Source organism: Amia ocellicauda, chromosome 7, assembly GCF_036373705.1.
Source record: "Amia ocellicauda isolate fAmiCal2 chromosome 7, fAmiCal2.hap1, whole genome shotgun sequence".
Classification (NCBI taxonomy): domain Eukaryota; kingdom Metazoa; phylum Chordata; class Actinopteri; order Amiiformes; family Amiidae; genus Amia; species Amia ocellicauda.
This window is the reverse complement of record NC_089856.1, coordinates 45,611,095-45,638,232: the sequence shown is the minus strand read 5'-3', so window position 1 is coordinate 45,638,232 and position 27,138 is coordinate 45,611,095. Positions and strand designations below refer to the sequence as shown.

Here is a 27,138-nt window from a genome sequence, read left to right as displayed (position 1 = left end):
TCATTCAAAGGATATTTGTTTTGTGTTGTTGTGTTCTGTTATATAGCTCTGGAAAAAAATAAGAGACCACTTAACATTGATTTCTGAAATTGGAATAGTCTCTTAATTGTTTCCAGAGCTGTATGTTAGTTTTTAAGATGTTTAATCCAGATGTCCTGAATTTATTCATGTAATCATTTATACATTTTCCTTCTTTTTGGCCAAACCATTGGGAGAAAGCTTCATAGTTTCATACAGCATTACAGCTGTAAATCATAAATCGTATGACCTTATTTTGGCAAATATATACAGAAATGCATATACCTTCCAAACTGAGAAATTTAGGATTATGGTAAAGGATGTAAGGAGACAGCTTTGAAGGTCTGTGTTTTATGGCACAGGCCTGTTCTCACCAAAGTATGACAGATAACATGTCCATGCTAGAGCCCCCGCAACTGACATACGGGCTGCCATGCCCGTCTCCACAGAGAGCAGCACCACATTGCAATTGAAGATTTATTTTGTGAAACTCAGAGATTCAAGGCACTTTATATATTCCATAGACCAGGGCAACAAACCCAAATACAAACTACATGCTGCTAACAGAAGTGTTACCCAGCTTCTCCCTCAGTTTGATAACAGACCATAAAAGGTGATTAAAACTAACTTAATGACACTTAAGAAATTCTACCTCAGAACCAAAACATGCTCAAGCCATGTTTGGTCTTAAAAGAAAGAGCATTAGCTAAACAACCATTGGACCATTTATATTTCACATACAATGCAACAAATTTGGTAAGAGAATTATTCACATGGAGAAATCCAAGAAATCTCGGAGTTAACATTACAGGAAAAAAAAAATGTTTGGGATCAACTGTAATGTCATACTTTGAGGGACATGAAAATTTAATTGATAGAACTAAAACTTGACAATATAGAGAGTTAGAAACTCTAGGTAACATTTGAACCATTTTCACATTCCTCAAAACCATCAAACCCCCAACACACATTCTGTAGGGATCAAGGGAGAGGAATGGCAAAGAACAGAAAGTTAAAACTAGCAATTTGAAGTGGCACAACCTGGGAGAAGAAACCAAAGAGACGAAATCCAGGAAGACTTAACGGAACCAGAACCAGAACTTCTCCACCAAAAACCTTTGCAACTGTCCTCAAGTCGAATCAGTCTGCCAGGCCTCCCCGCTTTTGGACCGTCTGCATAACTGAATCTCAGTAAACCACACAGGTAGTATATTTCATGTACTAGTCAAGAATTAGGTAAATCACAATTACATAAAACCTAGTTGTGTATGGGATCTAAATTGTAGGAACGTGCAGCGTAATCAAAATACTTGTTTGTTATTTTACATGTTTTGTGCCTCGAGTCAAAACTTGAGTATTGGATAGATCTCCTCGCACTCGCACTCTCACTCTTAATATTATCCACCCTGCTTGTCTCTATCCTATCTTTGCAAATACATGTTGTCTATTTACAATTTTTTTAATAAACCTATATCTTGTATAAAACGAAACGGCCTCAAGGTCAATTCATGCAGATCAACCTCACCACTAATCTGAGTTCGTATTAGTAAAGTATTGTGGTAACTTGCGTATCAACCTGGTCTCGTTTTCAGTGAACTTGACTGCTGTGGTTGCATGTGTGTGGGTCACTAGATAACAGGACTTTACTCAGCAATTATTATTTCTTCTGATATCGATACCAGATAAAAATGGAAACTCCAGTTTAAAGTCCTATGCCAATCTAAAATACTTACTAATAAAACAATAACTGTAATGATAAATTAAAACAATTTGTCCATTGCAACATTTTGGCTGTATCTTATCAGATCAGCATCCTTTCATTTAATTAAACTATTAATACAGCCTGCATCTGAACTGGTAAAATAAATCATGGAAAGCCAAGACATTTCACAAGACAGAATCCAGAAAGCTACACCTTTAAACCCAGAGCAGATCTGTTAAACAGCTATGATGGGATTTCTGGCAGTGGCGTCTCTGCGGACAGATACAATCTGTGAAACTGTATTTCTTCTGAGAAACCCTATCAGGAGTCTGTGAATCAGCCTCACAATATTTGCATTATGCCGGGGCACGTATGGGATCCGCCAGCCCAGAAATGACGACTTTTCATTCCTGCTTATGAATAAGTCATTACCTAATGATGGGAAAATCTCCTCTCTTTTTTCTGGACACTTTCTCCTATCCTACACCCTCATCAAGATCATGGAGTTTCCAAATATGAGACATAACAACATCCTTCCTACAGGGACTGTTTAAAAAATGCATTTAATCTGAGAACAATTCCAGACTGTTGCATAACACACACCGACACACCGTCACACCGACACACACACACACACACACACACACACAGACTGTATCTGCTTATAGGACCCAAAACAACAAAGGAGACAAGTCTAAACAAACAAACAAACTGACAAAATAAATAACAGATAAAAACAGATTTTTCTAGGGTTCATCCATGTGGCTAATCCACAAGAGCTGAACTTTGACCCTGCCACCAACCCTGCCACACAGCAAGTGCCACTTCCTGTTTCAGGGACTATTGTACAACATTTGCACAACCAACCTATGAATCGTGTGGCATTCACCAGTGTTGTGTAATGGAAATATAACCAAACCAATGGCTGCAATCAAATCAGGAATTATATATATTATATATATATATATATATATATATATATATATATATATATATATATATATTATATTTTTATGTGGATTTCTTTGATTTACTAGAAGCTTTACTTTCTGTCTTTTGGAAATTTCCAGTCAGGAGTCCTTAGCTTGATAAGTGGAGTAATTACACCGCAATTCTCAAGGGGTTTAATTAAATACTTCTCTCTGGGCTATTTTCTCCTCTTTTAAAGTTGTGTACATTTAGAAGAAATTAAGCACTTTTAGACCGACTGAGGATAAATTAAGCAGGTGGCCTAATTTTCTGAAAGGAGCTTCCAACAACAGGAAGGGGTGCTAAGTGTGCGTCGGCTGTTGCCATCATGTCACTCTGACTTCTCGCGTCACTAATGGGAAAGAAGTACAGAAATGATTGTGTTACATTTTCCATTGCTTACGGCTTGTCTCGGTTGCTATTGCAGAACAATCCTGGATTTTACTGACATAAAATACTCAAAACCTAAACTACAACTCCAAGCAAACTGACATATACCGATCCCGAGTCTCCATACAGGCATCTCAACCTGTGATTACACCTACAGCAGTGCAATTCTATTCCTGTAACACAGGTTTCACACTCGAATGTCACACACTTTACTGCAGTTTGTTTACAACCAGTATTTGCATTTTCAAATGCGATGTCACAAGTTTAATTTTGTAAAGATTGGTTTTGGGATTGATTTCTTGAGCTTTCAGATTAGAAAATTTGCAAGATTTCCTTTAGGGGTGAGATCTGTGTTGATCTATTTCATGCTGTATACTACGCCTTTAAATCTCTAACAACCATATATAAAAATCAAGTCCCCTTCTCACAGCTGGCATGGGTACGATTCCCCTTGACAGTCCAGAAACACAACTGGATCCATAATTAAATACAGTAATCCGGGCACGGACACCACCCCCTAAAGCCACTGTGTGCCCAGCCATGCGGCGTGGGATATTTTTATTGTTCAATTTAACTTCGGAGGCCTCATAAAAAGGTTCAAACCGAAAATCACGGGTGCAGAGTTGGACGGCAGACCCTAACATGACTCCAGCAGAAAGACGTCATGTTTAATTTTCCATCCGCCATCCCATTCCCCAGCTTACCCCAGCGTCTCCTGCAGCCCGATGAGTTCCCAAGTTGCATGAATGGTCAGCGCTTGGAATTCGGTTATTTTGGGCACTAATTCATTCCTTTTAGAGAAAAGAAAAAACACAACAAAACCCAAAAAACCCCACCAAAGAGCAGCGGAAACTGGCTTTTGTTTTTTTTACCCGGATTGACTGTTGTGGTCTAGCGCTTCTGGCCTCCTGAAATAGTAAATAGCTAGTCTGTTACACCAAGGCCAGCAGTGACTGTGCGGCCCTGCATGTCCGGGGAGGAAACAGGGCGCAGCGAGGAGGGATGGGGGTCGTGGCCGTGACTGGGCACATTTTTGGACGATTCTTTCAGATATTTTCTTTAGTTTCTTGTTTTCCAGTTTGAAGTGATGGACTAGAATGGTAATCAGTCTGTACAAGCACACACGCACACGTACATATGTGTAACCACCAGCTAGATCACTGATACAGAAAGAAAAGAGAAGAGGCTACTTTTGGGTATAGTTTCGGGTCCTGAAACATACCGGGAGAATGTCTTTCCCCCTAAGGTTTAGCAGCGCACAGTAGAAAGTATCAAAAGCTATAATGTCTCCATAAGCACACTCATAAGGAAGAAAAGATAAAAAAGCTGCACTCAATGTTAAAGGACCACAGGCAATGTTCTTCTGTTTGTCCCGTATCCATTTTTTCATTTTTTCTTTGACTGAACTCTCTAATTAAATGACAGATTGGCCGGTATTACAGTACGGCATCGGTGTTTACCAGCACCACTCCTTGTTGTTTATAGGTGAGCGCATACTTATTAACATTGACGTAAAGTTTCTTTGTATAGCCCTTCACACAGCTGCGGATTAGACCATACACTTCCAGCCCAAAACACATTTAAATACAATAATCAGAAAAGTGTTTTGTCTTTGTGTTTTCTTGCTTTTTCAACACAGTGTTTTGTGCAGGGTTTTGTATTACGACACACAGACCTCGTTCGACATCGTGGCGATAGCAGGTCGACGGCAGGGCAAACCGTGAGGCCAGAGATGACCGTCGTCGAGATCCACCTTGAGTAACGCACTGACCTCCCACTCCGTAGGGTGACATGTTGTGCAACGCTACTTCAGGAAAGTCCTACAGCAAGTTGCACAACCAACCAGTTACATGGCATTCCGGCTGATACAAAACTTGATTAGCCTTATTTCCTTAAGTCACTGTGGCTCATTCACTGAGAGAAGGTGACCGCACAGACAACCCCAAGGGCAGAAGGTCAGAGCAGCTGGCATCTGCAATTTAGTGGCAAGGAGTCATGCAAAATAAAAAAATGTGTGTGTGCCGAGGGGGGGGGGGGGAGCACAAGCATCCAATGATCTTGTTTCCAAAAAGTGCCCTGAAATGAAATATACTGTCTATTTAAGCTTCTTATTTAAACTGCATCTTTGTTCAATATTGCTGCTAATTGAGTAATAGTAATAACAGAGAATGTGTATTTGTCTAAGGGTCTGTAAAGTCACATTGGTTGCCCCCACTGTATCGTATGGGTCTTAGCTTGCTGTTTTAAAACTTAAAATGAAGAAATGCCAACAAACACTTGAGAAGTTTTAAGGCCTCTCTTTTGCTTGTGAAAAGCGTTCGATTTGGCTCATGTATATTCGTTTACCACTGCTGAGAACAGTGTTCATGTGGGAAGAGAAGACTTGGATCAATGCAATATATTCTGTGGGTATGAGGAATACACATATTAATCCTGTATTCCCCAAATTCCCAATTCTGATCCCCTAGGACAGGGAAGGCAGATTCATCTCTGTGATCCTCAGAAGAAAGAGAAAAAAAATGAAAAGAAAACAGTGACTTGGCCACCATCTGGAGCACAAGGAAATTATATCACTTTTCATTTCGTGTGGCCCGGGGCTGCCGTTTTTTGCACTTATCTGCGACACAGGCGGCTGTTGCGTCACACTGACTGGAAGAGGAAGAATGAGTGGTGCGGATTGATGATAATTATATTGACAGCAGCAGTAATAATAATCAGGGCCCCTGCCCACACTCACTGCTGCACAGTCATGTGACCTGTAGTGCTGCCCACGCCCCCCTGTCTTAATCACGGTTGCAGGAAGCGAATCGGTCCTGTCTGGCTGTGTATAAAAAGGGGCCGTTTCTCTCAGCAGTCCAAGCAAACAGCCCGGTCTGCCAGAGAGATCACACCGAGATCACACCGAGATCACACCGAGATCACACCGAGATCGCACCGAGAATAAGCAACAGGTAAGCAGGCTGCCAGTGTCAGTGTGTGTGTGTGTGTGTCTTGATGGCAAAATGAGGAATGCATCTGAACAACTGAACAGTTATTGTTATGTGTTTTTCTGAGCTCTACCGGTTAGTGTATCCCAGAGCACTGCACAGGCGGCGCAGTGGCTCACAGATCGGCTCAGAATAAGGTAGCCAGAGAGCCGTGCTCGCTGCAGAGGCATGCAAACCGTTAAGCCGAGGCTTGTGCTGTCTTTCAGATTGTTATTGCAAAAGCTCAGAGAGTGGGAGTTGGGGTGGGGGGTTCAAAACTTTCTGCAAAGATGCAAACTTGGGCAAGAGATAACCTACATGAGAAGGGGAATGTTTACATGTTTTATTACTATTTAGCTATTTTTTTTATGTTTGGGGGGGAATTAAACAAGTCAGGAGCTAAACAAGCTGAGCAGCTATGCAAAAGGCATTGAACATCGGTCTGGGAATGAGCAATATTGAGCAGGACAGGTCCAGCTGACAGGACTCCAAATGGGATTCAAGACATTAGTATTTGTAGGTGTTTTTTTTTTTTTTTTTTTTTTTGCAAATGCTGTTAATTATGGAGAAAGTTCTGTCTTGACTTGAATTTGAAATCTATAGGAGCAGTGTGGTTTGTGAAAGACTGAGGATTATTCTCAGGTGATTAGTCTGTCAGTTCCTGCAAACTATTTTATTTTAAAGCTTTAAATCCTGTAACTATATGTTGCATAATAATACATCATCAGAAATACAATAATACAACAATGTCATAAATGGCAGAAAGCCGTACCCACAAAATCACTATGATATAAAAAAATGAGTTTGAGCGCAAATGCGATGATGGGATACTGCAGTCCATAAAACAATAGTGAAAGTATAATTGTACAATTATTATCTATAATGTTATTAGAGCATGCTTCATTACAAAGGGTCCATCGTTATCATCTCTCAGAGAATCCTCACAGTTAATCGGCTGACTGTGGGTTTTCCTGGCGCTGGTTCTGGCGTGTGCCGTCTCTAGCGGTGGCGTCTTGGTGCCGTGGACACGCAGCGTCTGTGTGGTCTGTGTGCAATAATAGCCTTCCCTCCATCATAAGTATACCTGTGGGTGCCAGCTATTTCTGCCCTCCCCTTCCCTATTTCCAGTAAAGGTGCAATTAAAATTCGCATTGTTAAAACTTGTTTGCTCAAATAAAAACAAAACTGCTTATTTTTCCTTTTTAATATTCTTTCTGTTCAAATAAATGTATTTATTTACTGACTGATTTGAATTTCCTCTCCTGGTGCACCTTGAAGAGTTGAATTCATACAAACTATTGTTATTATTTATTATAAGCAGATACCCTTCCCCAGGGTGAATTTAGCTTGGTATCTTTTATAGATTAGTTAATAACTTTAAAGTTATTATACCTTTAATACCTCAATTCTTAGTCTGAATCCATCCCTTTGGATCCAATCAGGATTTCGGACCTGTTCGGAGCACAGAATGGGAAACGCCCGGTGGATTCACTAAGAATAATAATGTTCCTCATATTTATTATCAGGACTGAAGGGACAGTTGCTTGCTATTGGTTCTGCAGTGTTTTGGTCTGTCAACGTGCAGTGGTTGTGTGCTTCCCAGTATCATTCCTGGAAGGTGGGGGAGGGAGCTGTTGGGAAGAGGAGCGTCAGTCATTTATCTTGGGTGACTGTTTATGCATTTCTCATTGTATTGAGTGATGCCTGTCTATGTGAGTAATAACAGGTTTGTCAGACAGCTGCAGATTTAATTTCCACCTGTCTGCGGCGGCTCCTCGGAGGCCTTTGTTTAGTCTCGAAGCGCTCGGTCTAGTGGGATTAGAGTAGTGGGAAACATCTAATAAAAGGCCAGACAGAGTTTTGGACCGTCCAGCTTTTGGGCAGTGCGTCAGGGCTGGGGAGGCCAAGCGCCACCTCACGTGCCGGGGTCGAGAAGCGTGATGCCAAAACCCGAAAAGATCACTGCGCCCAAGCAGCAGGGAAGCAAGAGACGATACAGAGAGACTTCCGCGGGGGGGTTTGATACAGTGGGGTCCTTTTTATTTGGCACTGGGGGGAGGCAGACAGAGAGACAGGAGGGTTGGCAACACACAGATTTGCTCAGACTTGTTTCTCGAGCAACCGGGCTGCTTGGCTTTGTCATTTCATCTACCACCCACCGTCTCTTCTCTCTCTTTCTGCTCCATTACAGGAGGTCAGCTCTTCGCTTTCCAAAAATCAAGTGGCCTAAAATTGAACTGTTTTCACTAGGCAACTGTGCGTGCCGTGTGTGTGTAATATCGCTTACGGGGGGGAATGAAACAGGACTGTCTAAGTGGTGCTGTAGAGAATACGTCTTTATTTATTTTTTGCTTGGTTTACACAGTACGTACAATATGGTTCTTTGGTAATTCATGGTGGCTAACAGTATAACAGGGGTTATGTGAGAAGTCAGAGTGAGTAATTAAACGTGCAATACACTGTATTAACTATACACTCAGTTTCTTGATGTGTACGATGGACTTAGTACTCCTTTGCAAAACCCTTCCTGTTTTTTTTAATGAGACAGGTGCAAGTACTGTAATCCCATTGTTGGACGGCATTATTAGAGAGTTAAAAACATGCTGAAAAAGAACACTATAGGGACCTGACGTTCTCCATTGGTGAACACTATACTAAATTAATGTGTATTGTCTAGTACCAGCACTGCATATCAACACGTACCCTGTAACACATTTGTATCAATTCAGAACTGAACTGTGTAGTATCATGTCAGATCAGCTCCCTGACTCAAAGCGAATGAGATCACAAGATATATCATACTTGTGCGAGGAGGCAGATCACGATTAGCCATCAGATTAGCCATCGAGCACAACTTGAACCTTCTTACATGTTGAAATCTGTCTCTGGTTTCTGGGAGGGGAAGAGGGAGGTTGTCTCATCGGTTGCTCACGTTATCGTTATTGTTTGGCCACAGTCAAAACCTCAGACCTGAGGTCTGCAGAGGGTGCCTGGGCCTGCGGAGTGATGATCTCTCTCATCTCTGCCTGGGGGAGGTGGCCTGTGCAGTCCGCGGGGAGGGGGAGGGGGCGGCCGGGTTTGTGTGCCTCAGAGGACCAAGGAGGGTGACTCCACTGAAAAAGGCTTTCTTCTCTTCTGTCTCTAAGACTTACTGACTTATGTGTATATTTCCCTCTTTGTTTCCCCTGCTGCAGGTTGAATCTCCAGTCGAACAGACAGACAGACAGACAGAATGAACTCCCAGCTGAGTGTGTTTGTGTCCAGCCTATCCCTGGCCCTCCTGTTAGTGGCCCTGAGCGAGGCCTGCACATGTGGTCCCCAGCACCCCCAGACCAAGTTCTGCACAGCTGATGTTGGTGAGTAGAAACCCGAAAAAGCCCTGCCTTCAGCCATGAAAACGCTCAGCTTAACCACTGCGTGGCAGACTGGAATGCATTTTTGTGAGCGGAGCTGAAATTTTATTAGGTTTTCATTAATTTTCAAACATTTTTTAAAGGATCCTGGGAAGAAATAAATGAGCTTTCCAAAAAAAAGGATCAGGCTTGATTGTGATGCTGGGAAATACCGCACCGCCCCCCCAGTGACAGAAAGATGGCAGTCCCAGAGTGAGAACAGAGTGTACTTTTTGGGAGCCCGGCCCAGCAGGCATTCGGCCGGCGGGCCTTTCGTCTCCACAGGAATGTCCTGTATTAATGATCGTCTCACAGACGCCCCGGCCTTGAAAGTCTCCACCTTCCAATTTCTGCTTAGACTAACCTCCCCCCACCCCCCTCCTTAACACTCCTAAGAGAGTGAACTCAAAACCAAGGAGAATAAAAAGCCGAAACACAGGACTAGCAGAAGAATGGCGCTTAATTATATATATAAAAAAATAATAATACACACCGTGAAAATCAAACCTAGTCACGTCTAGGCTGGAGCTGGTCCCAGCTAGCAGCTAGTCTGTGTACAAATAATATCATATATATTTATCCAACTTTAACACTACTCTATCATTCTGAATAACACGTGTTCTAATTAGAACATCAATTAATGTTTCTGTGCAATACGGAGCAGCAGGACGCTGGGTTCCCAGGGACGGGTCTGTCTGCTGTGTTCTACACACTGCCCGTCCAACCGCTCTTTGGCTTAATGGTGCTGAAGCGCAGTGTCGCCCCTTGTCTCTACAGTGATCAGAGGCAAGATCGTTGGGATGGAGCAGATTTCCATGGACAACCAGACCGACGGTGCGCAGTGGATCCGCTACGAGGTCAAGCAGAGCAAGGTAAGGTGGCACAGAGATCCCCAGCAGATCTCCAACATCTACAAGGTCTACTGTTACTTTGCTGATCTGTTTCTGTCCGAGGGTTAAATACTATTATTCAAAGACTGTGTGAAGCTTGGGGAGGTGTAACATAAAATAACCAAAAGAAAAACAAAACAACAGTGGACGATGCCAGGTGAATAGCTTTTTAGCGGGACATCGGCACACAAAAAACAAAGCTTCCCTCGGCCCCATATTAAACATAAGACAAGGCCCTTCTGTCCCAGGAGGGCTGAGTGTTTAAGATGTGGTGGAGGTAATGGCAGACCATTCCCCCGTGAACATCTGTTGTCTTCCGCCTCTTCCTCAACCACAAGCGCCGAGTCACAGTGAGGCCATCGGAAAGTACGTCCGCACGGGCTTGTGGGAAAGCCTGCCCGAGTAATTAGAGACTGAATGCAGTCATGACACAGAAAGGAAGAGAAAGAAAAGACACAACTGCTATGTTATGCCCCCTCCCTCCACCCGTCCTTGCCCACCGCAGAAAGGAAGTGTGTGACTCTGAGACCTCTTCTTTGCTTGGGTTTCTGTTTTTAGAACATCAAACTGAGGCCCTTTGTTTTGGTGCCGTTTGTTCTCTCCTGCTGCAGCCGGTTGAGTGAGAAGAGGTTTGAAGGAGGGAGTGGGGGGCACTGGAGTCAAACTGTATGATAGGACTGAACGAGTTTACAGAGAAATGCAGCCGATAGCTTGAGATTAATGAGTCTGCTTTGCCGTGCCGTCCAGATGTTCTGGGGCGTGCTGTGCATGTGTGTGAGAAGAGGAGAAGAAGCAGACTGGCGAAAAACAACTCGTCTAGACGCAATAAGAACTCTTTCTGCCTTGGCAATTGACTAACTGCTGTCCAATGGTGGTTTAAGTTGTCATCAGAGGTCACTTTCTGCTATAGATACAAATACAACAGGGTGCAAGTATTTTACGATTTAGTCTAGACCTGTATGTGAAGTAGGTCGTTAATGACTGTTCTACGGTCACTATTCCAGATGTTCAAGGGCTTCGAGCGCGTGGCCGACGTGCAGTACATCTACACCCCCCATGACGGCGGCGTCTGCGGCTTCGAGCTGGACCCATCGGGCGCTGCCAAGCAGACAGAGCTGGTGGTGGCGGGCATGCTGACTGAGGATGGGCGCCTGACGGTGTCGGTGTGCAGCTTCATCCAGCCCTGGGACAAGCTGAGCCCCGGGCAGAGGAGGGGCATCATGTACACCTACAAGAACCACTGCGACTGCAGGGTGAGCCGGGCCGCCAGTACACTGGCCCACGACACACAGGGCCCGCTTACCATCGCCCTACTTTAACACCTATTAATCTTAAGCAAGGAGGGAGGAATGTTTTGTACAGAGTGCTAATTTAAGTTAACAGCAGTTCAATAGTATTTTCTTTTGTATCATCTTGCTCTTTTGGGTTCTTCCTCTAGACCTTATGGATGTCTGTAGTGCAATGGACCCATAAAGTGCTCTCTACCTCTGCTTTTAGCGGGTACACTATACGACACTACACACCACCTCCTCCACTGGTAGTCCACTGCACAAGTACACCAAATTAAACTAGTCCGCTGCCCCTCTCTCCCACAGATCAACCCGTGCCACTCCGTGCCCTGCGCCCTCAACTCCGAAGCTGAGTGCCTGTGGACGGACGGGCTGTTCTCTCGCGGCTGGGACCACGTCCAGGCCCGCCAATATGCCTGCGTACACCAGGAAGGCGCCGCCTGCGGTTGGGCCCCCCAGAAGCCCCTGCGCGCAGACGCCAACCTGAGAGCCCAGCAGCACTAGGGCACCGGCACCCAGCATGTCTCGTTCTGTGGTACCAGTCTTACCTTCCCGAGTCAAAGGACTGCATGAGGATGGAGTAGTGGATGGCGATTGTGATTGTTTATTTCTTTGTTTATTATTATTATTATATTGGTCAGCAGATGCCCTTATCCAGGGCGATTTAAACAGTTTGTCACCTTATACATCTATACAGCTAGGTTTCTACTGGAGCATTTTGGGTGCAGTGTCTTATTCAAAGGTACAACAGCAGTGTCCCCCACAAAGGACCGAACCCACAACCCTCACCTCAGGGGTCCAGAGCCCTGACCACTAGCATATTCATTTTTCTTATTGCATTCAGATTGAGAAATCTTATTTTTCAAAGGGAACAAACACAGAAATACGGATCTGTTCCTGCCTTAATGACTATTGCAGAAATCCTGATGTTAGTTTAACTGTGGACGGGCTATAAAGTTAGCAAAGTTGGTCACCTAGTGGGGGGATGTTGTAACTGCTCTTTTTAACACTCAAATGTCAGATGTGTAGTGGACTCACACGCTATTGAAATACAAGTAACACAGCGAAGCCCGTAGTAAACAACAGCATTGCGTAGCACAGAGAGATCTTAGTATTTGTAACTCCAGCAGGACTTTAATCCATCGGCCGAGGCGTTTGCACGTCTATACAAACTTACTAAAAGAAAGTGGCGCAGACTGATATCAGAAACACTTTTTTATGTGTATGTAGCTTTCAAATTTTGTTGTTAATTGTTTTTTCTACTTTTAGTTTATTTTTCTATGCCTTTGAATAATGAAATAAAAAGACTTAACACGCTCTTATTGGTCTATGTCTGTTCTTTGAGGGGGGGTGGAATAATACATTGATCGCCACACTGTCAGAGTTGATCATATGTGATTGTGGACTGCATTGAGGTCTTGTATTTGTACACGATACATCACAACAGAGAACAGAGGGGCTACGATTAAGGTTTCAGTTGACAATTGTGTTGCCTCCAGTTGTGATGCTACCAAGGTGTGAGTGGCCCTTAACATATCTGCAGTGGCCCCTCGCAGCCCATGACATTAAGAGACTGCAGTTCAATTAGCAGAAATGTAAAACCAGTTACCACAGTACAACCCCACCCCCGAAGAACCTTCTAGTCCAGTTATCCTGTCCCAGTCTGGTCCCACAGTGGGCCTAGGGGGTCGAATGCCCTGCCGAGCTCAGAGAGGTCTGGTGTCTCAAACTCTCTGAGCCCCGATACACTTGCGGCTCCGATGTTGTCATTTTTCTTAAGGTGTGTGCACTCACCATCTCCCGGTAGTTGGGGTAGTAAATCTGCTCGATCAAGGGGAACTCCTCCGGTCCGAGTTTCTTGAAGAGTCGGGACATATGCGCGAACTGCAAGAGCAGACAAGGCACCGCTGATCAGCACTGTACAGCATGTTTTCCTGGAGACTGTCCAGAGATTATCTGTTGCCTAAAACCCAAAACTGACTGTAACCCTAACTCCTGCCCCAGTCCCCACCTCACCCCATAAAGACAGCCCACATCTAAGCCCAGCCCTTGTCTGTATGGAGAAAGACACAAGACTGGCAAAGTGACTACCCTGTCCTGCTGCTGTTTTACAAAGCGTCCTTTGCTGATCAGTCTGACCTCTGACCTCTGCCCCCTCCACCACCATGGCTACCCAATGGTTACTCACCACCCAGGGCTTGTCACAGAAGTTGTAGACTGAGTGCAGGGTGTTGACGCTGGGCAGCCCGGCGTACTGCAGTCCGATGACGATGTTGCGGAAGTCCCCGTTCTTGGCCATGCTGAAGGCGTGCTGTCGGACCAGCACGAAATCCGGCCGGAAAGACCTGGACGGGAACGGGAGAGGGAGAGCAGTCAGCTAAGGGTGCTTCGAATACCACAGTTAGGATTTGTTTGGTCACGCTCCAGGGCAGTGTTACTATAATGCACCTCTATTTGCCATTAATCCACTAGTCTGTGCTGTCTGTAGTTTTGTCTGATACTTTCCCATCAAGAGTCACTCAAGCTGTTCGCCCTGTTTTGGGGGTTTTACTACTGCCCTCTGGTGGCTGCATCCTTGCAAATACATCTTACTGTATTTTTACCACAGTATACCACACTACAATTCACTCTTGTAGGGGACAAACAGCCTCATATGTGGCCTGTTCCCGTATGATTGGGTCATATTTGCATATTATATGTCAGGCATATCTGCACTAATTAATGCATTTAGCAGGGGTTTTAAATGTGAAAACAATATCTTAATTCAGTACTGAGTGACCAGGATTAAGCTATTTCAGATACGCTGACCAGACCAACTGAATTCCTGAAGAGTCTTGCCTGCTGAGCCTTGGATGATCTCAGTTACTCTCCAATCCATGAGAATCGGAGACATTAGGGGGGCCACAAACGAGAGAAGGCCTCGTGGCTCAGCTAATAACTGGTTTGTTACATAAAGGTATAAATGAGCCACTTCCTTTGATGATCATGAATATTTTTAATGATGTCCTCTCATAATCATCTCCGTTTCAGACTAAAGAGACCGAGCTCCTTTAAACTCTCGTGTTGACCAATGGGTGAGGCAGATCCGTGAGAAGAAACACACAACAGGCTTAATTGACTATAAAACTGTTACAAATTGAGATACGGCTCATTTTCTCAGCACAGAAGGGGAATGATTAATCACTCCACTTCTCCATTGCTTCCTTACTTTTCTGTTTATCCTTCCTTTTTTTTCTGTGGAATCAGTAATGGCTTTTGAAGAACTTCTGCTGACAGTGATTAGTTCAGACAGAAGGCCCTGCCCTGTTGCGTCTTAATTCAAGTGCTAGCTCAATTAACCCAGCTCTGCAAACTCCCAGTGTCAAGAAAGGGAAGAGAAATACAACGCTGCGGTCAAAGCCGTGCCGGCAGACGCCAGGACTTTTACTGTGGTCAGCGCCGATCTCCAGCTCAAGACATTTTTAAACAAAGGATTTTTAAATAACGGGAATTTTTGTCCATTAGCTAAAAACACTTAAAGGTGCAACATATATTTGAATCCCTATCTCTCAACTCACTATCTGTTACATCTGGAGCGTAGACCCACAGAAACAGAGCTATTAGGGATAGGAGACACCGCTGCGCTTGTTATTGACCACCCTCAAGTGTAATCGAGTCTCATGCTGGATTGTCCTCTAGTTTACCCAAGCAAACAAATACACAGCCCCCCCAGGCCAGATCGAAGTTCATTACGATGGGGTCGTGTCTTTTCCTCTCTGCAGGAGGGCTACGTCAAGAACAGTGAAGGAAGGGGACAAAACAGAACAAAAGGATGAAAGTCCATGCAAGGCAATCACCAAAATACAATATTCAGACACTGCTTTCCTCACGGCTGGTGATGTGAATAACCACATTATGTTCGGGGGGGGGAATCATAAAGTACCCAAGCAATGCGGCTGAATGTTTTCTTTTCTAGACAATGATTTTAGGATTGATGTGCCGCCTTCTACACCGACGCTATTCTGCAGAATAAAAACAGCACTTACAAGCGTCTAATTACACTTTGATCCCGGTTAGACTGAATGCACATTTTATTTTCCAGAGCAAAGCAATGTATAGATTCCTGGATGGATTGAAGGCCTACTGATTTTTCCCCTCCTTTGTTAGGAACAGTTTAAGTTACTGCCAATGTTTCGATCTCTGTCCTCCTGACTGGATTGCCTTAATCGAGGGATTGATTGGGACAGTGGGGACAGTGGGAGTTTTTTTTTCCTAGGGGAGAGTAAAATAAATCCAACTGGACTAATTCCAGCAAAAGTACAAAGTGAGTGGGGAATGAATGAGTGGTGTGACATTATCTGAGATGGGATTGGGGTGGGATAAGATTTTCCCTCAGGTTCTCCAGGTGGGGGTGCCTGAAACTTGTTTAACAACTGGACCTGAATTAGTGTCTGCAAATGGTGGAGTGCATAGTGTGTGTGTGTGTGTGTGCATGTGTGTGTGTAGAGGTACTGAGGTGCACCTACTTGGTGACCTTGGTGCCATTGCGAAAGGCCTCGATGTCCACACTGAAGCTGCCCGTAGCGTGAGCCACCAGGTTGATCTCAGAGAAGTCCGCCTGGAAGGAGGAAGAGAGTTTGAAAAGTTAGGCTTCATAGTCAATGGAGCAGGAGTCATTAAGACACAATATCAGTTACAAACAGCTGTCTCTGGCCCCTGGTTAGTAGGAGATAGTTGGCCTTGTGATCAATACACACATCACTGAAGTAGCAATACCTCTGAAGCACCAACCTATTATTTGCATGCATTCATACAGTGCATTGTATTATTGTTTTTTTTTTTTCCATTTCCATTTCCTGTGCTGGACACACGTGAGGGAAAGTTCTCACCTGTTCCACTTTGATGTCAAATTCCCCGTGGACCTTCTTGCCTTTGAAAAACTTGGCCCTGATGGAAAGAGAGAGGGAGAGAGAGAGAGAGAGAGAGAGAGAGAGAGAGAGAGAGAGAGAGAGAGAGAGAGAGAGAGAGAGAGAGAGAGAGAGAGAGAGAGAGAGAGAGAGAGAGAGAGAGAGAGAGAGAGAGAGAGAGAGAGAATGTCATCAGGGATGTGTTAAAAATAAATCAACCCTCTCTAGGGAGATGACTACAGGCTTCTCACCTGCAGCTGCAGTGTCGGCACAGCGATGCTCGAGAGCGGGATAATGTTGTTATCATGTGACACACTGACTGCGCTCTAATCACGGCCCACCCGAGAGGCACTTTACACGGCCGCTCCAGCGTTCAGACCTGGCCTCAGATTCGACTGAAATGGGTGATCTCTGACATTCTGGGTGGCTGTCATCTTTTCCACCATTTGTTCCTCTACAGTATAAAACGCCGATACGAATTGACCGGCAGTCACTCATTTACCACTCGAGCGCTCAGCCATTTTCAGGCCGTCCAGTTGCCCTTGTCACCCCTCGGTGGGATTGACTTTTCAACTGACTGACGCTGCCCAGCAGAGTCGTAACTGTAATAGAAAATGTCATGCTGTGCGGATGCAGAATAGCGTATATTTAAGAAAGCGTGTCAGGCTCCTTGGATAACAGCAGCTGCTAGATTACGTGATAATAATAATAATAATAACAATGAGCAGGAACTAGGAGGATATATTTGAATGAAATCACTGATAAACCACTTCCTGCAGTATTCTTTGTAACACAGATGGCACACAGCTAATAATAATAATATTAATAAATGGTAATAAATGATAATAATCCTTAAATTAATTGTTGGTTTGCTGTACATATCCTGCAGATCTTTTGATGTTTTGTTCTCTATTTTTGCTGCGAATCTCTACATGATTCAGAGACTGACTGCTCTGTCTAGCCAGCCCCTACAAAAAAACAGAACAAATGTTTTAAAGTTGAGCCGAGTTCCAGAACTTTCACAGACTGACAGCTCCCCCCCTCCCTGGGTGAGGCCCGATCTGTCCTGTACGACTTTCCAGTCATAAATAAATGAACGCACTCCAACACTGGTGTGGTGCAATTGCTTCAGAGTACAGTGACTGCGTCGCTGGAGAGAGCAGGAGTGGGGAGGGGGGGTGTGGGGGGAGAAAAAAAAAGATACTGCTGTCCAATCCTGTTCCCCTTCCACACACGACTTCCCTGCAGTGCAAGATGGCAGTGCTGGTTTCCATGACAACTACAGAACCACCCTCCCCCCGTCAACAGAGAGAGAGAGAGAGAGAGAGATAGAGAGAGTGAGAGGCACAATCACACAAGGTGCTGCGCAGTGTCAGCCTGGCGTGTTTCCCAGAGGGCCGAGCTTCTCCTACACCTGTCAGCGAGGGGGCGGTGCAAGCATCACGCGCTGAGAGCCGCGCCCAGCAATGCAGGGACAGCGAGTCCGAGGAGGTACACGGTGCAGCCTCCGGCCCGTGCCTCACAAGCGTGCTCTCCACAGGATTACCCCCTTCCTTTTCTCATTCTTGCCCCTCTCCAGTGTATCTGTGGATCTGGTTTGCCCTGGAGAGACCTACCGAGGTCCATCGACGCTCGCTGTCCGTTTCTTCACTGACGCTGGCTCAGTGCCCTCGGTGTGCCGGGTCACATCGTGGCGCTCGGTCTGTTCCACTCAGACACCGCACTGTACACAGTCTCCATACGGAGGAGGCAGACCGGCGGCTAACGTTATGGTACCGGAGTGCCAGTGTCGATGTCTGCGTTGTCTGCGGGGCGAACTGGATCCGCAGATACACCTCACCAGCCCAGAGGTAGTGCGCTATAAATAGCCGCTGTGTAATAAAGCACAGACAAGCCCAGTGCTGTGGAGAGGCTAATCAGAGAGCGGTCTGGGCCTTTATGAGGTGTAATTGTCTTTGCTGGGCAGAATCAGACTCATCCCCTCTTGTAATTGCATTACACATAGCGAAGGGGGGCAGATTGATATTTACTAGCTCCCCCTCCTCTATCCTACTCACATCTGCAAACCAAAATGTAAAAGGGGTGGACCAGGAGACTGAAAAATAAATGATATCAGGAATAGATCATAAAACACGGACTGCGCAGTACAGGGGAACTGTCCCCAAAACAGGATCAAGAGGATGGCATGAAGGGAAGTATGTCAGTGATACACCTCCTGGCTGTCTTGTATGCAGATCTCTGCATGGCTAATTTCCTCCCCCCAGGCAAACTGCCGTCTCATATCGAACAGGGGTCACCTCTCCCAGTCCACAAGGGTCTTCTGGTTTTCATCCCATCCTCAGGTCTCATGACATTATTAGTATAAGTCAGATCCCCTGTTTATTCCAATTCCAGATACGTGATAATAATTGAAAGGAACCTCTAAACCTTTAGAAACCCACCCCCCTCAAGGACCGAAATAGCCCCCCGATGTGCAGTGCCTATATGACCTGCTGTTTCTCTGTCTCTGTACCTGTGTTATGTACAGTAATCCTGAAATCACCTGTCTGATATAGGATGATATATCAGAAACCTAATGTGCAGAGAAAGACCAGAGATCTCTCCTGGGGCAGCTCAAAGCAGCACAGGCAGAGTGGATTTAGTTGACTGGGTTCCTCATGAAGGCTGGAGATCTCAGATCAATCTTGAGTGGATTCTGTCATTTCTGAATGCATATAAGCATGCATTAACCTTGTGGCTCACCACAAACGGCAGGAATAACACCTCGCCTGACCTCCTCCGAGCTCCCAGACAAGGCGGGAGTGGATGGGTGTCGCACCGCTGCTCTGAAGACAAACGATCCCTCAGAAAGCAATAGATCATATGGGTGTCCGCCGCAATGGTACACAGTCTTATACATGGGCGTCTGTCCGCTTTCCAAAGAGAGCTAGGGAAGGGCAACCCAAAACGCCAATGCGTATGACTGTGCATCCCGGATCAATTTTAAATCAATACTTTTTTATTTATACAGACGCAGAGAAAGGGCGTAGCTACAGGCGAGCCAGCGCTGGGGACGACGCTGCCCTGGCTGGAAAACAAGCTTTGGAAGGATTCTGTTCTTACTTTTATTTTTCCTCCCTCTCTCTAAATGCCTCTGCAGTGAGTGACGATCCAATAACTGGCCACCTTCCTGGAAAGGTCCATAGGGCAGTATTAGCTCTCAAAGTGACACAGTAGACCCTTCCCAGCTAACAACTTGTTGTACTGCAACTTCAACACAAAGTATATTTGAGTCAAGTAACATTTCTAGCGTTGTTGCACCATTGTGTCAGCCCCAACCAACCCACAACCTTACTATAATGTTGTGAAGTCTTTGTGTGTCAGCTCAGTTGTCCAACAAGTTGTCCTAATGTGGATGTGTTGATTTGATACCCTGCCTTGGAAGAGATCCTACCGAATTAACACTGACGCTGTTTTACACAGATTTGAACCAGAAGTGTGAGAAACACAGCCCGGCCTGGACTCTGACTGCAGCCCAGCCGAGCCACTCAGGGTCCCCATTTCTCCTTGTGCTTGCCATCCGTGTTGCAGAAGCTTTTTAAGTAGAATAACCGCTGAGGTTCCCTGACTGTAACAGAAACAGATCCCACGCAGCGCGTCTGCAGTAGGCTGACAAATGAGGGCAGACAGTACCAGGATTCATTAAAAGTTACATGCAAACTAGAGTCACAACTTGTCACATTTCATCAGAAGGCCGGCAACAGGGGACGAGTGTGAGAAGAAACTCAGACTTCCACCGAGTTCAGAAATATGACAGTTAAAACTTCTTACCAATTGCAAATGTAAAGAGAATACATTTTAGGCGGAAGAGGTTATTCCTGTTGGGAGTGTATAAAGTGTATATTGGGAGGGGGGGGTAGCTAGGGTGCTGCAGGCTGGGAAGCATTGGGAATCTCCATTCTAGGGAATTGACTTGGAGAGGAAATCTCTGTCTGCAGCAGCTCCGGCGCTGATGTTAAGATGAATAAAGAAACAGCTCTTAGAGAGTGTCAGATTTCTGGCGTTAAAACCCAGAGCGATCATCTGAACACAGACCAGCAGCCCCCTCCCCCTCCAGCTCAACGGGAGGGCAGCGAACCCTGTCTCTTCCAAGAATAGACGGCTCTGGGGCTCCTGTAAAACACTGCGGCCTCCCCTTCCCTCTCAAGGACAGCTCTGTCCCCGAAGCAGCGGTCTGCACAGCGGGTCGACACCCAGGGGCACAGGATACAGCGCTGATGAATAAACCCACTCTCGGCCCATGGAGATATTTACCATGTACAGTACAGGAATAAACTGATCCAAACTTTTACCTACAGGTCGAGGTGTATTTTTAAAAGTAAAGTATTTTTTTTAACCAGTATAGAGCTAGTCAGCACTGTGTTGTAATCACTCTCCCTGGTACTGGTTCTGTGTGGCACGTGTTGCATTGAATCACAGAACCCTGCTCTGCATGCGTGTATACAGGTACAGTCTTCTGTCAACATAATATTATTATTATTGTTTGTTTACTTCTTTGTGAGTAGATGTCCTGACCCTGGGTGAGTCTGGGATTTAGAAAGATATCGCTGCTCTAGAGGCAGTTCAGAGGAGAGCAACCAGACTTATTCCAGGTCTGAAGGGAATGTCCTACTAAGAAACTGAGGGACTGAACCTTTTCACCTTGGAACAGAGGAGACTACGTGGGGACTTGATTCAAGTCTTCAAAATCATGAAAGGCATCGACCACATGAGTTTTTCCAGATCAGCAGGGACACACGCACCCGGGGACACAAATGGAAATTGGGCTTCAAGGCATTCAAGACAGAAAACAGGAGACACTTCTTCACACAGAGAGGCGTCACAATCTGAACAAACTTCCCAGCGATGTGGCTGAAGAGACAATTTGGGATGGACAATTAATGGACACCAAATGAGCACGATGGGGCGAATGGCCTCCTCTCGTTTGTAAACTTTCTTATGTTCTTATGTTGGGGGTCAACTCAGAACCCCTGGCTTGAGTAATGTTCTGGTCAGTGTCTGTCCTTTCTCGCTGTGCATGCTGACACGTTTCCAAGCTACACATTCAATGCTCCTCTTGGCTACAGTCTGTCTCTGTCTCTCTGTCTGCTGGGAAAGCCTCTCTCCCCAAACCCCCCGATGTGAGGGGAAAACCCTGCAGCTGGTGTTTCTCCGGCAGTTGTGGGAGACTCTCTTGTCACAGAGAAACCCTGGAGAATCCACTGCCTTCCCCCAATGCAAGCTGACAGCTGAGGACTGACTGCACTGCACTGGTTGCTCCCAAACCAGCATGAGTAGACAATGGGTTAGTACTGCAGTCCACTATAGGCACTCTGAATACCACATTCACATGTGCAGATTCAACAAAGAACAGGCTGGGGGAGCAGTGAGGTGTTTAAATGGATCCCACTGGGGAGAGAGAGACGGCACCTGTCGGAGAATCGCGAGGGGTCAACGTGCGGGGGCCGATATATCACACCAGACTTTCCCTGCACCGTGAGCCGGGGAGGACGAGAAACGGAGTCGGTCTTTGCCACCACACATCTGATCCAGCTTTAGCAACACTTAAAAGGAGGAGGTGTGAATGTCTGGTGGCAAATGTTCTCCTTTGTTATTTTTTCTCGATGCTGAAGAGATTGTCTTTCACGCCATGCTGTTTTACTTGAATTGCCACCCCTGCCAACATCTCGAGCTGGAAAACAATCAACAACCTAATAACAAAAAAAATCCATAGCTTCAGCATTCAGCTCAGACTCTCCTTTAGCCACACTGACAGTCTGAGCAGATGGATGGAGAGAGAAAAGGAGGTTAACTATATGATGTGGACAGCCCTTTCTGAAGCTTCCTAAATATAGAATACAGGTCACAGATGGCTGTAATTGACACCCTCCCCCAACACCCACTATCCCCCCAAATCCACAGCCAAGCCTGTAGAAGCTGATGCTAACTCACTCGCTGTTAGGTAGGGATGGCTGTCTTATGATCAAACCATGTGATGAGCGCGGCTGGCATAGTCTGTAGTCTGTTGTCACCGCGGTGTCTCCGGCGCAGTCTGTGATGTAGAGGCGGCGCCGCTCCGTTCTGCTCCCAGGACCTCGCTTTTTCAGAGATTAAAGCGTTAGCTCAGAGTCTGACCTGTGCACCGGCATTGAGATGCTGCTCCCAGCAACCCTGTCGTCTCACCTCTGGGTTCGGTGACACTGGGTCTAATGAACATGAGGTGGCAGCTGACTCCTCCTCATCCAGTATCTCCTGGGGTTTACACATTTGTGTGGCCACAACGACTCATTGTCCTAAGTGCATCTGACGACCGTGTGGCCACCCTGCAGTTGGGCTCGCTGGCCTCTTTCTGACAGCTGCTCACAGGGTCCTCACACGGGTTGAAGTGGGGGAGATGTGGTGCTGAGCCCTTTGAAAGAGAGCCCACTAACTGACTAATCCCCCCATTTATTTCACAGCTGACTTGAGCCCGAGAATCCCTCGCTACGTAGGATTTGCCGAGTCTGATAACAGCTTCAGCTTTGTGCATCATCCGTCATTTCAACCGAGGGTCTCACAGCTCTCTGTAGCACAGCCCTCGTGCCGACCACAGCACCAGGGGGCATGGGTTGTCTGTAAGAGTCAGGCCTGCACTGTGTCTGGTCACCTACACTGCCTCCTATAAGACACTGACATCTGTTTATTCACAGTTATTCACTGTAACATGGATAATTTAAATATATATATATATATATATATATATATATATATATATATATATATATATATATATATATATATATATAATCAGCAGCAGTAGCCTTCTCCAATATTTCCACCTATTTCTATCTCCAGATGTGTGTCTTTATATATATACATACAGATAGAGCGAGAGAGGTTATTATGTTTGCACAGCTGGTTTCTTGTGACTCACTGACCTATTTCCCATCAGACACTTCAAGGTGTCTCTCAAACCGCTCCAATGAAACTGATGTAAAGAGCAACAGCAAGCCTTAATCACGAAGGACAGTTTTAAATGTTGTCCTGCCCCTGATGTCTTAATGTCTGAATCTTAACTATAGCAGCTCTGTACCTAATGTGACAAGGAGTCAAATCTCTCATTAATCTGAGCATAACTTTCTTCCCTCATCAAGCAGGCTTTTATTAACCAGTCAATGGCAGACATGTCAACAGACTCCATTATTCTTCTCTTCTGCGTGATTGGAGTGTCTGGATTGATGACCTGAGATCCTGGACTTAGGAAACAGGTTGGCCAAGGCAGGAGTTTTGTGTATTTTCCCATCGTGCGGATGCACACACCACTAGTAAGAAATATGAAATAAAGCCATACATAGAAAAAATCAGAGGGTGTGGAGGAGACCTTCCTGACAATATACTGTTTATTAATTATTAATTATTAATAATTATTTATGTTATTCTTATATATTTTATATTTAATGGTTTATTTGCATGTTTTGCTGCGTATTACATCTCCTGTACTCATCGACCAGCTCTTTGGTGGTTTTTAACTGTTCATGCCTATTTAAGTGGGTTGGTGGTTTACTCCCAGCTTAAGTGGTTTGGGCTGTTTAAAGATTTTCAGAGGGAAACGTCTTGGTGTGGTTGTAGAAAGACCCATTACCGAAAAAGACCCTGAATCTCCCCTGTATTTAGTGGCATCACCCCAGCCAATTTTATACAGTGGTGCAAAATGTCTGAGGAACATTGTCGGTCTTAGTTTTCCAGCAGTGTATTCGCCTCAGGTTTGAGTTTTGCCATTTCTAAGTTCTCATAACCCAGGTGGGAAGAAACAATGTCGAACTTTTTCAACAATGATGTGCGAAGAATAACTCTCAAGCTCGATTTAGGCACCCAGAAGGTTTTAAATGGGTTGGAAAGCAGGTGAAATCTGAAAAAGAGATCTGATTAAGAGGAAAAGAAAACCCAGCCTGTTAATTGAATTTGAGGAGATGTTACATTGTCCATAATGGCAATGCAATGTGTGAGTCAGACATTGTAGTTAACCAGACTTTTAGTCTTCTTTGCCTTTGGATTGATACTTGGGATGTATAATTGACTACAGAACACGGACTCTATTTGAAGTGCTTCTCCCATGATGCTACACTCATTCGATTTGCTATTGAGGTGGCCAGATTTATCTTAATTCCCTGATGTTCAAATTAGTTTTCTTGTTTGTTTGTTTCTTTTCTGGTTTCGATTATTTAATTAGCCTAAGGACTAAGGAATTGGAGGGGGTTGGGGGGCAGCAGCCTGTGCATTAGTCATAATTATCAGTTAGCCACTATCCTCCTCCACATCGCTGAAGCCGGCCCTGCGACCGTCAATAGAAATTCTCTCCTCGGTCATATTGCAGCTGTACTGATATGTTACATCACCGGGTGGCATCCCCTCAAAACCTGTGTAACTCAAGTCTTTGTCAGTCAAGTCCTTGCCCGATTCGCCATCCTCAGCTCCGTCTTTATATAGATTTTACAAGCCCGCCAACTGACTCATAATACAATACAATTTTCAACAACGTTCCTGCCGGGAGTCCTGCACTAATTATTTAGCACATTTCTTATAGATCTCTCTGTGTAGGTGCTGTGGTGTGGCGGAGGAATCGCGTCTGATATCGATTAAGGGGAAAAACACCAAAAAACACCAAAAAACAACAGCTGGGGGTGTCCCATGGGATCTTCTCTGCCTGGCTCCAGTTAGAGAAGTCTGGGAGAAATCCTCATCATTCATACAGAACCTCCCACCCCCTCTCGCCAGAATGAATGGCAGCGGATTAAATAATCATGAGAGGAGAGCGGGAGTCATTAAAAAATAACTCCGTCTTGTTCATCAAAGGAAGACCCTGACATCAGATTCTGTATCAGGGAGTTTGACAGGGAGAGGGCTGGTGGGGGGGGGTAATGGACTGATGCATTTTATTTATACAACTGAGCAGGAGAGTGTGTGTTTCTGAGAGCGAGAGAGTGAGAGCATCATATTAATCCTGTGAAAAACAGATGGGAGAAACTATACTGTTTTCTGTTGCTGTTGCTATTGTAAAGCCAAGCCCAACCAAACCCGCCTCCTGTTATATCAGAGACCGAAGACAGACAGAAGGGTTGGAGGGATGGTGTTAAAACAGCAGAAAGGAAACCAGCTTTTCTCCTTTTCATTCTTGTGACGGCTAATTGTCTGAAACCCTTTGATTTTTTTTCCACCCGCAGTAAGTCCCAATCAAATGGGTCTGAAATCCCAGCTCGGATCAGTGATCCCATGCTGACGTGGCCATCGGAGTCACTTACATCAGTCTGCTAATTCCCAAGGAGGAGCAGTGCCAGTGCAGACCTCTTAGACTGAGCCACGGCTACACTGCGTCAAATTGCATCGTGCCTGACTACACTGGGCTAATAGGAACCCCATGACGTGCCGTAATCAGTATTCCTAATGCATGTGTCCTGTGCTTGCCCATGGTGTTCATGTGTTCAGAATCATGACAGGTTTTCACCAACGTCAGTCCAGACTTCTTCCAGATTAACAGACAAACACCAGGACCCAGGAAACTGACTTTGAAGGCCTTCAGAACAGAGAACAGGAGGCACTTCTTCATACAGGGAATTGGACTGATTCCTGATCCATTTAGCTGAAGCTGTCATCTTGGGCTATATCCAGAACGGTCTGGATGAGATTTTGGGATGATTGAGCTCCTGGCTTCCTCACGTGCGAGTGATCCAATGGCGTCATTCAGACCCTCATAAAATCTTGTGTACTGGAGTTATTGATCAGAAGGTCAGGGGAGTCCAGCATTGATTAAAAGGGCCGTGAGAAGTGTCTTATTGAGGTCATCGATCAGCAAATATTCACAATCCCCTCACCGATGTTGCCAAGGGGAGAATTATCACCCTCCTTTTACTTTGAGGTCCACAGCGTCACGCCCGCCGAGATGGATGGGGGTGCAGACAAAACAGGCCAACTCTGGATGGCATGGAGCAAGAGGTTGGCATGGGTCTGCCATTCTCCAGCGAGAACTTTTGAAAACCCTAGCCCCTTTCTTAAATCTCCCCTTGGTGGAGATCTCTCATTTAGGAAGATCTCTGCAGGGACTTCCAGCTCCACATCGCCACTCTGGAATCAGCCGTATTAATCTGCCAGAGTTACAGGCGGAGTCATCTTCTTGCCACCCATCCATCGATCTATCGCCAACTCTAGTCTTAAAATAGACTCCCATCCAGGGATAGCTTGTGAGGCTCTTACACGCTGACGTCGCAAACTCCAGGCAGACCACGTGACTCCATTAAGACTACAGGCTTCTGAGATAGTATACACGTGTATCTCATGAGTCAGCAGAATAGATTTCCATTAATTCCCATCAAGCCAAACAGGAACAAGCTGCCCTGCCTCGTCCATCTCTGGATACAGGGAGGCCTGCATTAGCACAACTAGATGGGCCCGGGTATCATAAGTGAATTTGAAAAGCGACAGAGTCAGATGCAATTAGAGAACTACAACAGGGCAGGCACAGACTTAGCTGTCATTCTGCAAAGCTCTTAATGAAGTGCACTGATAACTAACTATGATACGGGTTCAGAGACCTACAGAACCTATTTGTTTCTGTTCTTCCATGCCCCGACTCCAGACCTGTTTC

At 45.3% G+C, this 27,138-nt stretch overlaps 2 protein-coding genes across 2 annotated transcripts in view; one reads left to right on the top strand and one right to left on the bottom strand.

Annotated features, from left to right (window-relative positions):
• The window catches only part of syn1 (synapsin I), a 69,165-nt gene that overhangs the window by 22,625 nt on the left and 19,402 nt on the right, over positions 1 to 27,138 (bottom strand). The window contains exons 2-5 of the mRNA XM_066709893.1: positions 16,485 to 16,542; positions 16,122 to 16,213; positions 13,805 to 13,961; positions 13,411 to 13,500 (exon numbers count right to left, since the gene is read on the bottom strand). Of these exons, the coding sequence (XP_066565990.1) occupies positions 13,411 to 13,500; positions 13,805 to 13,961; positions 16,122 to 16,213; positions 16,485 to 16,542 (397 nt within the window). The remainder of the gene's footprint in view (positions 1 to 13,410; positions 13,501 to 13,804; positions 13,962 to 16,121; positions 16,214 to 16,484; positions 16,543 to 27,138) is intronic.
• On the top strand, positions 5,869 to 12,933 carry LOC136753622 (metalloproteinase inhibitor 1). Its single transcript, XM_066709892.1, has 5 exons — positions 5,869 to 6,030; positions 9,240 to 9,401; positions 10,215 to 10,309; positions 11,332 to 11,580; positions 11,923 to 12,933. Exons 2-5 carry the CDS (start codon positions 9,278 to 9,280, stop codon positions 12,118 to 12,120), a joined length of 666 nt encoding a protein of 221 aa, XP_066565989.1. The 5' UTR covers positions 5,869 to 6,030; positions 9,240 to 9,277; the 3' UTR covers positions 12,121 to 12,933.

Excerpts from the sequence above, each read along its gene's own strand:
- LOC136753622 (XM_066709892.1), top strand. The coding sequence starts at position 9,278 with ATGAACTCCCAGCTGAGTGTGTTTGTGTCCAGCCTATCCCTGGCCCTC. Across the intron at positions 9,402-10,214 it reads GTTCTGCACAGCTGATGTTG|TGATCAGAGGCAAGATCGTT; the intron begins GTGAGTAGAAAC and ends TTGTCTCTACAG. Across the intron at positions 10,310-11,331 it reads ACGAGGTCAAGCAGAGCAAG|ATGTTCAAGGGCTTCGAGCG; the intron begins GTAAGGTGGCAC and ends TCACTATTCCAG.